General features: G+C 42.2%; 1 protein-coding gene across 1 annotated transcript in view; it reads right to left on the bottom strand.

Annotated features, from left to right (window-relative positions):
- LOC146864082 (UDP-glycosyltransferase 3A1-like) overlaps nt 1-1,789 on the bottom strand; it is a 423,888-nt gene extending 422,099 nt beyond the window's left edge. Inside the window, exon 1 of the mRNA XM_085631023.1 lies at nt 1,663-1,789. Coding sequence (XP_085487149.1) covers nt 1,663-1,756 — 94 coding nt within the window. The 5' untranslated portion in view covers nt 1,757-1,789. The remainder of the gene's footprint in view (nt 1-1,662) is intronic.
- Nucleotides 1,790-12,561: the final 10,772 nt, after the last annotated feature.

Raw genomic sequence — 12,561 nt, 5'->3', positions numbered from 1 at the left:
GCACTTTGTAGGAATAGTTGAAAGAGCAAAAGGAATACTGTAGGCACATGTAACCAGGCCTTTCATAGGAATCCTGCAGGCACATGTACCCAGGCCTTTCATAGGAATCCTGCAGGCACATGTACCCAGGCCTTTCATAGGAATCCTGCAGGCACATGTACCCAGGCTTTTCACAGGAATCCTGCAGGCACATGTACCCGGGCCTTTCATAGGAATCCTGCAGGCACATATACCGAGGCCTTTCATAGGAATCCTGCAGGCACATGTACCCAGGCCTTTCATAGGAATCATGCAGGCACATGTACCCAGGCTTTTCACAGGAATCCTGCAGGCACATGTACCCAGGCTTTTCATAGGAATCCTGCAGTCACATGTACCCAGGCTTCTCACAGGAATCCTACAGGCACATGTACCCAGGCCTTTCATAGGAATCCTGCAGGCGCATGTACCCAGGCTTTTCACAGGAATCCTGCAGGCACATGTACCCGGGCCTTTCATAGGAATCCTGCAGGCACATGTACCCAGGCCTTTCATAGGAATCCTGCAGGCGCATGTACCCAGGCCTTTCATAGGAATCCTGCAGGCGCATGTACCCAGGCCTTTCATATCTTCATTCTGGGCAAAGGAGAAGGCTGCCTGCGACTGGGAATTGTAGAAAACTAATAGTTTGCATTATTTAATTTTCATAGCGCCTCGTACCCATGTAGAGAGTAGAAAGCATGTGTAGTGCTGGAGGAGCAGAAGGGTAGTAAGTATACTGTGCTGTTTGGCGTGTTGAGGGTTCATAGAGTGGCGCATGTAGGAAGAGTCTGCCTGGCAGTGGGCACGAGGCTTGGCGGTGCTGCGAAGGTGTCACCTCGACTCCTAGTTGCGCTGAGGCCCACAGTGAAGCGCTGGGTGTGTGAGAGAACAAATACTGCATACAGTTGCCACCTTCAAAGCAACACCATTTGTTGTGCGTGATTGGTGGTGTGTGGCTTGGCGCGTGGTCTAGGTGAGAAGAGTTTTGGCGCTCTCTGGTGGTTGGACAGGAGGGGGCTCCAAACGTAATATGCGCACTGTATGGCGGCGCTTAAGGATGGAGAAAAGCAGAGGCACGCGCCAGAGTTCCTTAACAGAAGAGGTGATTGGAAGAGACCTCTCACGCGCCACATGTTCAAAATCACAACAAAACACGAAACTCCACACTTTCTGGTCAAAGTTCAAAGCAGGCATTTACTTGGAATAAAGGCTCATATTTCCAGAGTTGAAGCAATTTTTCCTATTCTCTATTTCATAAGTCATATGTGTAATTCAACAAAGTTTCTATTCTCTTAGTGTGCTTCACGGAACAAATATTCAGTTATGGCTCACAATTACATGTTATCATCTTAACACATTAACATTTACAAACATCTTTGTTCAGCAACCTCACTAGGCGCTATCAAACAACAGAGAGGCGCAGAGAAATCCAAGGGAGTCGTTTTAGCCAAAACACACGTGCATCCACATATTCATGCATTCAAAACTAAGCTGTCAGTTTCAATTCGATCAGCAATAATGTATAAATATATATTTAACAATGCTGTTACGCTGTAAGATAATAAGTAGCTTTTTATACCAACGTGCAAATTGCTACGTGCCCATGTTGCACTTATAGTAACTGCTATAATCTTTGCTTACCTACGATGGATAACGTTAGGATCTTGGAACTCTCGGAATGTAGGGGGTTGAGCAGGAAGAGGGAACAGAAAAACACACTTCCTATTCCAGCCATTTTCCTCACATATATGAACGAAGCGGAGGGGCTTGGCCTCTCACAGCAAATAACTGCAGTTTTTTCACCTTTCGCTCTGTTTTTCTCCTAACTCCAACAACCAATGAGAAGCCACAACTTTCCAATTCCTCGCCGGGAACATCACTCGCACTGTTGTGTAGGGGCGCCATCTTGTGGAGTACTTGCAAAGCAGCACAACCCTTACACGTTTCCTTTGTTTTACGTGTCTTCCGTTTTTGAGTTTAAACATATTTATTTGAAAATATAGAACTGTAGACATTAATGAACGGAACAGCGAGATATAATAGTGAAATAGTCCAAAGAGATATAAGGGAGAAATAAATATAAAATATAATACATTGAATTCAGCTCAATAAAGTAAAACATATCTCAAAATGGATACACAGGAATGAAATCCGCAATATATAAGTGTTGTGTCAAGACCTAGGCCCACATGACTAAAAGGACGGAGGCACACACCGGGTAGTATGGTACTATATCTGGCCACGAGCACGTGCACCTGGGCCCTTTTATTAACAGGCTCACATCACTCGTTACGCCTGTGATGGATAAGTGTGGAGTGCATGTGTGCCCACTCCTCCGAGGGAGTGGTTAGCAAACTCTGCTTCTGCTGAGACACTAGAACGTGTCCAGCAGGACACAACATTCCTCCCAAATTTTAATGACAACAAAACAATCAATAGTCCAACATGTAGGGGTAAACAACAATTAAATATACACCACAGGGTCCATCAGCTTCTCGTGTCAGGCAGCAGGAAGACAGCAGACTGCTGACTCTGACTGCAGCAGGAAGATCTCGGCGGGCACTCATAATTTAACCTGAGTGCGTCAGGACATCAACGCTGGCTTGGAGACGTCAGCTGCAGTCTCATACCATGCCGGTGGAAACATGTCTTTTGGTATGAGGTGACTCCCCTTCGCTGATGTTGAGGATGGTATGTGGTGGGTAATAACAGTTCATTAAACTGGGTGCATCAAAAGCATGGTTGGAGTCCATGGTGAAAGTTCATGAAAGTGTTGCAGGATCGACTGACGCCCCTGTTAGACTATCTTGCTGTATTCCGTAACCTGTTGGCGGGGCAATGTCTCATCCAACTCTCCCGCCTGGGGAGGCTCTTTGTCGGGTTGGCCATGGGACTGCTTGTGAGCTCCGCTGGGGCTGAGTGTGTGCCAACTGGGGGCAGCTGCAAGACCACCGACGAGCCAGTACCCAGTCACTAGCACAAACCTCAGGGGTGGATCATTCTTGGTCAAGACATGCTCTCGCTGCCGCAGTTCAGGTGTAAGCCAGGTTAGCAGGTAGTCGCTGGGTCTTCTTGCCAGCTAGTTTGGCAACGGTGTAGGACTCCAGTCCATTGGTACTCAATATAGTAGTGTTTGACACATTTGATGAGGACTGGCGTGATGGCATTGCCAGCCGTGTGTTGAATCTGGACAACGGTTGATGATGACTTGCCTTGATGGTTGCAGGCCGTCAGTCGAGAGTCGATCACCTGGAGCGGGGGTGGCCAGGTACCTCCATTTCCTTTGGGGAGGCAGTTACATCCGTTCACTTGGACTTCTTGGGCAACTAGAGCATTGGTGACAGTGGCGTGATGGACACACTGAGAAACGTGAGGCATGAGACTCTGTTCGCGCAGGCTTTGCGGCTTACTGTCAGTCTCCCGCTGGGCGGTCGCCAGTTCATTCTCTGGTTGTCACCCCGTTTGTGAGAAGTTGGCCTGGTATATGCTGTCCACTAGTTAAAGTGGGCACCTTGCACCAGTCCAAACAACCCCTTATTGATGATAGGTTAAAGACAACCTTTATTGAAAGCTATCCTAGTGGTAGCTACGGAGAGCAGCCTTCAGGCTAAGTCTTGAAACTTGAGAAAAGGAGGTGCGTTAAAAGATATGAAGGAAAAAGCAAGAAGTTAAGATATAATAAGGCTTCATGAATGTTTAAGAACCTATGCAGTTTTAGTGGCAATTATGTTCTGATGAGATAAATAGGAAGTCAAAGCAGACCACAACAGAGCCTTTTTGATGGAACTGCGCAGTGTGTGTGAATGGGCATTGTCCAATCTATGATTATGACCAATAAAGGTCCATCAGGTAAGAAAAGAAATGTAGTTAGAGTTTTTCCAATTAGAAGTAATAACTTGAAGGGCCAGCACCAGGAGAAGATCAACCAACATACCCTAAACCTTATCACCCAACCAAATATCCAAACAACCTCCGAAAAATATATGAATAATGGTATAAACAGCAGAAATAGAAAACAATTGAGATAATTTGTGCCAAACCTGTTTCCAAGAGGAAAGATCCTTTGGACATAGGAAGAACATAAGAAGAAGGTCTGCATGAGGGGCATGGCAAGTCCAGGAATTATTGTTAGGGAGTAATTTCATTTTAAAAAGAGAACAAGGAGATAAAAATGACCAATTATAAAAAAAAAAAAGTACATGGTCTCAGTGGTACTAGAAGAAGGAGAAGTATGAAGAATTATGTACCATATTTTGTTCCATACTCGTATGGAGAAGGAAAACTGCAAATATTGTTCCCAAGATTCCTCAATTTTAGATTTAGTCCCGTCTAAGTCTGAAAACGAAAACTGCTTATATATGAAAGGAGCTTTAACCTTGACAGTAAAATCATACGGAGATGTGGGAGAGTTGGAAGATTGTGAAGAAATTGAAGAAGGGTCTATGACACCTTGTCGAAAAATATACAAGAGAGTGCCAGATTTAGTCCAAAAAGAAAAGGGAATGTGAAAATGGGAGTGTAATTTATCGAAAGAGAGGAATCGATTGTCATGAATGATCTGGGATAGTGAGATAAGACCATTAGGCAAAAAAGGAGACAATTTAAGAACCTTATGAGCTACAGTAATATAGGGATTATACAAACAGGAGTGTACTACAACAATTGAGAAGAGGTATAAATTCGAGAATTACATTTTTTAACAACATTACTAGAGTGTTTCTGTAAAGATAAGACATAGATCTGGGTTCATGAGCCATGACAGAGAATTGGAGAAAATAAAAAGGAGAAATTTGCAAAAGTTCAAGAGATCGCCAAAGCGGATAGGAAATTCAAGGTGAACTATCCAATGAAGACCAAATCTGTCTATGGGTGAAAACAGAATGGTATTGAGTGAAAATAGGGAAATCAACACAACCATATAAGTTGGAATTTTTATGTTTGAATAGAGAGATTTAAGTCTATCACTTATTTCATAAGAATTTGGATAGAAGACCATCAATGGACCTGAAAAACATGATAGATAACGAAGAGGAAGTATTTGCAAGGAAAGATTAATATTAGGCAAGAACATCTTTTTAAATGTATCCAATCTAACCCAACTGGAAAGGTATAAGATAAGAATCTTGTGTTTTAGAATGAACACATTAGCTTGTAAATTGTCTTTGATGAAGGGAAAGTAAAAATGTCCCAAACTTTTAATTTTAGAAGAGTTCCAAAGAAAACCGGTTTTGTCTCAAAGATATGTTGAACAATATGTATTAAGCAGCATTACTTCTGATTTAGCAATATTAAGATGATAGCCAGAGACTGCAGAGTAGCGGGATAGAAGGTGAAGAAATTCGTGAACGGACGCATGAGGATTGGAAATAAAAAGTGAAATTTCGTCAGCATATGCAGTGAATTTAATAAGAAGTTGATTTAGAGTATAACCAGTGAAAGTCTGGGATCTTCTAATAGATTCTAAATATGGTTCCAAAGCAAGAATAAAAAGTAATGGGGATAATGGGCACCCCCGTATTGTTCCTCAAGAAAGGGTAAAATACAGTGACTGCAAGCCACTAGTAAAGACCGAAGTAGATTTAGGTCTGAACCCATGCTATTTAGGGGCTCAAAACATAAATACCCAGTTAACATGATTGAACGCCTTTTCAGCGTCCAAGGTAACCGCTGCTAAAGGAGTTTTGCACCGGAAAGCCCTGTGTACAATATTTATAAAAGTGCAGGAGTTTCCCCAAATGTTACGACCTTTAACAAAGCCAGACTGCTCAATACCGACAAGAAAGAGGGATAAGATCATTGGCACAAAGTGCCAGAACCTTAGAAAAGATTTTACAATTAGTGTTAATTAAGGATAGTGGCTTCAAATCTTTACAATCGGCCGTATCCTTTTTTGGAATTAAACAGATTATAGCTTCAGAAAAAGAGCCAATCAGGATATCAGAAATAAAAAAAATGCTGAATAAGGGTAAGAAGGTGAGGGAGTAGAAGATGAGAACATTTGGAATAAAATTCAATGGTAAAACAATCAGGACTTGGAGCCTTGTCCTTTGAAAGTTTGGAAATAGCAGAATGAAGTTCAGCCAAAGAGATATCTGTCTCATGAAAGGAAAAATAAATACGTTCTCTTCACGCTCAAAAAAGTCTAAATACATTTGCCCCTTTCAAACACACTCATACAACTATTGCATACTCTGAGTCACACAAGTTTGCAAACTTACGCACTTTTTGCTTTTACTTTCCATCTCTCACAAGTTGTCTCACACATGTACTGTTGGACAGTAGCTGCTGTCAAATATTTTACCAGGTACAACAGCAAATCTGAAGATGCATTTTGTGCGATGTGCATATTCACAATTGAAACGTTTTCAGAGGCTGCCAATGGTGTGTCTCATTGGAGCAGAGTTACTTAGGAGGTGATCTGGCTGCTCCAAATCACCTTAGAGTTTTACATTTCTATAAGAATTATTTATCAATAAATGGTGAATAAATAAATTGCACTTTTTAAAATAATTATTAATGCTTTGATTTAAGTCTAGATTCTTCATATTATTTCCACTTCAACTATGGAGGATGCATACTCTGCCAGGATGGATTGTATGCCCAGACGTGGGTCCCGTGCTCACTACGCCACTGGAGTCAAGCTATCCTGGCTGAAGAGGGGTGAAACCCTGAAACCGGTCCTAGGATGCTTGATTCCGGTCCAGGGAAGACATGGCTTGGCAGTTCGGGCTGGACTGTTCCCATGAGGCACAGGGTCAAGACTGATTTGCATATGGCCATGTCTGAACTGGGGTGGCGTGGTGAGCAAAATAACGATGGATTAAACCCAGATCTGTGACTGGGGGTGAATGTTTTGCCAATGTGCAACATTCCGTCCATCATCTTGTGTGTTTTGCTCCCCTATTTGAACAGATGGCAGAAAGAAGGATTTATCGACAGCTCAAATGAATGCACAGAGCCTGCACCAGAAGCAGTGTCATGAAGGAGTCAATATTCACCATAAAAAAGCCAAGAATAGTCATTGTTGATGTGTGTTTGTACGCATGATGTGTGTGGACTGCCATAAAATATGTGAGCAGGGGCACCATACTATGTAAAATTTTCAATCTATTCCTGTTTTTTGCAATATATGCTTTGTATGCTGGGATTTTTTAAATCCCTTGTGTAGAATGAGAAAAGGGCCTATAAACTCCAGAATGCAAAGTTTGCCAGCTAAAATCCAAAACTGTATGAAAGTGTCACGTCTTCATGGAACCTCCTGTCACAATTGGTTTAGGTTTCGCTTTCCATCTGACGCAAGAGGTTGTCACTTATAAAAAACATTTATTTTGCCTCTTATGTCGTATTTCATTTAGGTTAATTGAGGAAATTGCCGGAGAGGGCAGGGATTTTCTTTCACACAAAAGCCTTTAATTTATATTGTAGATGGGTGAAGATTTGCTCGGATTCAATATAATGGGCATGCAAACAAGCTGCACTGCCCCGAGCAATGCATTTCACAGCCCTGCCCATTAGGTTTTACAGTCACCTTTCTACTCCCACTTTGTAAGAAAAGGTAACAACTTTCAGCCACACCCTCCTCTTATAACTACCACAGCAGCACACATAGATCACTGTGTCCAGGAGGCAAGAGCTGCACTTGTACCAGCTCAGGTCAGGCTTCCACCATTTGAAAGAGGTGTTTAAACCGATGCCGGACGCGCAGAAGCTGCTGCCGAGGCAGGACCTCACGAGCAACGGCACTTGTGTCGAAGCCAGACCCCCTATGAGGACCGGTACTTTCCTTCTCCTAGGAAAAGTTCTGGTACTCCAGGGGAGAAAATAAAACGTGCCCATGTAAAGCACTGCGAATGGCAAAGAGCCAAAAGGTAACAGCAAAGAAATTAAAACTATGCAATAACTGTAACACTAAAGTACTCAGAAAAAGTCCAGCAGTTTCTACCTTATTGTACAGAGTTTCATCTTAAAATCTAGAGTTCTGTGTAGGATTTTCTCCATCATGAAAGCTTCTGGGCTGATATTAGCTACTTGAGGAATGCAGACTTTTTTTATTTAGAGCAAGATTTAAAATGAGTATTCAAACTTGGTCTAGTGTACTCAGCATATGAAACAAAGCCCTGAAATGTGTCTGTCCCTATGACTGGCAGAGAGAGTGAGAGACAAAACTGTATATGACAAACAGGAGGCAGGGTGTGAAAAAGTTACAGACCTGTGGAAAAGGTTAACGGGGTAAAAGGAAAGGACAGAGGAGTAGAGAGAGAGAAGGGGAAGGGCCGTAGGTAGGGGTACTAAAGGGGTCAGGTCCTTCCATATTTTTGTCCACCCCCACCTGGGTCTAAACAAACAGTCATCACTGTACCCAGTGCCAGTTTTCGGGAGGTGTCATTTACGTGACGGGCTGAGGCAAGCCGAGGGGAGTCAGCGGAGATATTTGTGCTCAGCATTTTAGGGGATAAAATCATAAAAAGAATGATAAGATCATTCTGGAGGTTGAACCATTTTAATGGAGAGATCTTTGATTTCTCTATGCACAGGTTTGACCCATCTTAAAGCAGCACAGAGGGATAATGGTCCTGTTGCGAAGCACAACATACAACATGCACATCACAGATTTGTATTTTATGTCGACAGCTTAGTGGGTTACTTCTTTTGTCCCAGAGATCCTGTTGTATTTTTATAAGTCACAATCCTTCTAATATAGCCCAATGAGCTAGACGCCGGCATCAAAGAGCTGCATGCAAACTGCAAGGCATAGGTTTGGAACCTTATGGTGTTCCTCAAATTTTCAGTGCACTAAGGTTGCTACCTTTGGGTAGTAATACATTCTCATAAGTGTAGACATCCACAACCATTATGTTAAATCCTGGTTTTATGGGGCAGATGTACTTACACTTTGCAATGCCTGGCTTGAAGTGTTGTTTTGGGAATTTACTTTCTAATGCAAACCCTGATTTGCATTGAAAAATACCACTAAAGTATTGCAAAGTTGTGCTATGCACTACTTTGCGCTACATTGCCTCTAGGGAGCATACCAAACATTGATTTTGGTGCTAATCTATATTGACTAACATTGGTAGAAAGGGATTTGCATAAAAAACTATACCCCTTAAGGCAAGAGTAACTTTGGAGAAAAGTTTTATATTCTTCAAGCGTTTCCAATTTTGGATGTTACACTTTGCAGCACACACACAAACTGGAAAAAGTGTAAATGTTGTTAAAGCATTGTATTTTTTGCTGGAGGGGCACTAATAATGCTAAAGCCGGGAGTTTTATTTTATAGGAAATTTACTTTTAGAAAGCTACCTTTAATCTGCATGAAGATGCTCAAAGGTAATTTGCAGACTCTGAAACAACTGCCCAGCCTGTCGGTGGCCAGAATTAGGTGTGAAAGAGGTGTGAAAACATCTTCCATAGTAGAGACAAGGTCCTGGGAGTGAAGAGATGCGTTCTTCTCCTGGTAGGGTGACCAGTTGGGGTGGGCCCAGGAACTTCATTAACTTCAAAAGGGCCTGCCTTGCCACCAGCAACTTTTCCTAGCTTTTGTCCCAATTGTCAGGCTAGCACCAACACCAGTGGGATGAAAGCTACACCCAGAAATGGTTTTGAGTGACCCCAGAGGACATTTCTAGCTAGTGCAAGGTATAAATATGGTACCTCAAAGCACCTCCTCAGAACACTTACTGGACCTGTGGAAGATCAGAAGAGGTCTGCACCTGCTGTCTGTTCATTAGAGGAACGTTGAAAGATTGGATCTGCTCCCTCTTGTACCTATGATATGGAAATGCACTCTAGTGGTCACCTGGCTGACCTCCTGAGTGGCTACAGATTCACAACAAGCTGCAAGAGTCCTTTTCCTGAAAATGCCCAGTTACCCAGTGTCACTTGGGCGATGCTTGAAAGGATCTCTGAGACTGCTTTTGAATATGGGTGGTTTGGTCTTCACAGACTTAACTTGACAATGAAGAACGTAAGTCGTATGCTGGATAGAAGTAGAAGCCAGATTTCAGAAAGGATCAGCAGGGAGAGAGTAGAGACACTGATAGCCCAGGAGGAAGGCTGAAGAAGAGCAGAGAAACAAGGCAGAAAAATAGCTGGTATAATCACAGGAGAAAAACATCAGGACTGAGCTATGAGTGACACACATGATGAATACACTACCTGAAATGTTGTGACACAAATAGTAGTAAAATGTCTTCTCTTTTATAGGCCAGTGGCAGGAAGCTGTTATTGACCAATTGATTCCTTCATAAAGGCTTGGAAAAAGCACATAGAAACAAATAATGGTTGCTATTTTGAATTGGGAACCTCTATAGCCTTTTCAGAATTCCTCATAGAAGTGTTCTGAGAAGGGGAAGAGCAGGAATGCCGTTGCCTTCCCCATGGAGGAAAGCATCAAAGAGGATCGCACTGATGGGCCAACCTCCAAGAGGCAAGTTTGATGAGGTAACCTGGGATACCTGTTACATAAACTACAAAGGGAGAAGTGTGTCCCACCTGCCACAGGCCAAATCCCCATAGAGAATGATGGGCGGGATGGCAGCTGCCTCAGTGGTGCAATATTATGCTCAGGGTTTGTTTGGGAATTAATCAAAAAGCATTGTATCAGAACTGGAGTGTGACCTGAGGAGGCAGCTACCCGGAACCTTTTCCAGGAATGCCATTGGTGGATATTCATTCCAATGAATCAGAAAGCGGTTTCTAAAAAAAATCTTGAAACGCTCGAAAATTAGACAGGCCAAAGTGGCCCTCTTATTCCTCAAACTCTCCGCTGATCCATTTGTATTATTTAGCACTGTGCACTTTCTGCGATTGGCAGTTAGACTAAGAAATACTAGAGGTGAGAACTAACTTGTAGGATTGCTCCCTTGTTTATATGATCTTAAAAGCTTCCGCCAGACTTAGCCATTATTAACTGTTACGAGAAGATTATAGATAATGAATTATAGCCTCTGATTGTCCTGTTTTTTTTTTTTAAATGACCTCGCATTTTGGGGTTTTCTTTTATAGGTACTGTTGATTTTTAGGGTTATTCTGTATATTTGTTTGTGATTTTTAAACAAAACAATGTCGATTTTAAGATGTGTATCTTTTATGGTTATTTTCAAATACCCGAATAAAGATATTTGACTTGACTTGACTTGAATCAGAAACTGTAACCTACTAAAGATTCAAGAATCACAAATTTGCACTTCAAATTCGGGTTTATTGTCCATGATAATAGGTAGACACAGAGTAAAACATATGTTGAAAAGAATCCCCACAGTAGGGTTTTGCTAGAGAAGAGTTGAACATCACATGAATCTTTCAATTCAGGGTCAAATGTATTTGGAAGAGTAATGGGTTATTGATATGGATAATCTTGAAGAGCAATAGAATCAGGGTTTGAATGAGTTCAGGGAGATAAGGTGTCAGAAATTAAGAGGGCAACCAAGCCTTATCCCTGATCATATAAGAGGGAGAAAGGTCATGATGGACATCAGCACAGTGCTTCATCCTTTTCTTAGAAATTAGACATAATATCATGTTTAATGGTTTGTAACTGTCTAACAAAACAGGCAAAGTGGGTAGCATAACTAAACTTGTAAAACAAAGGAAAGGTTCTACGATGAAGACTACGAAGACAGACACTTGGCAAAGAATGAGTAACACTGTGAAGAGAATTATTACAGGAAAACTGAGCTAGGAATGAAGTCCAGTCACATGGAGCGAAGCAGCAAAAATATCAAAGATATTGTTCAAGATCCTTATTATGCTGCTTTGTCTGACCATTGTTCTCATTGATGAAAGCCATAAAACAAGGGCACATCAATTTGAAGAGACTTTCAAAAAGACTTCCAGAAATGTAGTAAGGTCTAAAACCAGAAATAATGACCAGGGCTAAACCATTGAAATGACTGATCTTGAAAAAGTAATTAATAATGATTATGATGACCTGATTTCCCGTCGATGAATGCAAGAAATCAGTAGAGATAGAATTCAAAGTCTCTAGCGGTATGGGCATAAGTTGAAGGAGGGTCGAGATTGAGAAGATTTTCCCCTTGGCGCAGACAGGACCGGAACTAACATAAAATTCTGTGTCTTCCTGAACAGATGGCCATCAAAATGAAGGAAGTATGAGTTCCAAGGTAGATTTGACATCCCTGTGGCTGCACACCAGAGAATTGTGGCATATCTTAAATACCTCAATTCAAAGTTTCTTGGAGGAAATGACTGAGGGCCTGATTACGAGTTTGTGTGGAGGTGCAGTGGTGGTTGGGGACCATCGCACCAGTGGTCTGACCGCTGTATAATGAGTATGGCGGTCGGACCTCAAGGGGACCACTGCAACTGCCAAGGATCCGAGATCCCTGGTGGTCTTGCAGTGTTTTGAGGAAGCAATATGCTTTGATGGTCCACTGCGGCCCCGCTAAGTATATTACGAGTTTTGCCACCCCCAGCTTTTTCATGACGTTGAGCTCACCATGAAAAGGCTGGCGGGGGGAAACAAACTGTTGCCCTTGTGCACAGGGGGCACATTTTGTACTCCCCTGTCTGTTTGCA

Source organism: Triturus cristatus, chromosome 2_1 (assembly GCF_964204655.1).
Source record: "Triturus cristatus chromosome 2_1, aTriCri1.1, whole genome shotgun sequence".
NCBI classification, from domain to species: domain Eukaryota; kingdom Metazoa; phylum Chordata; class Amphibia; order Caudata; family Salamandridae; genus Triturus; species Triturus cristatus.
The sequence above is the reverse complement of the archived record's forward strand: the minus strand, read 5'-3'. Positions and strand labels throughout refer to the sequence as shown.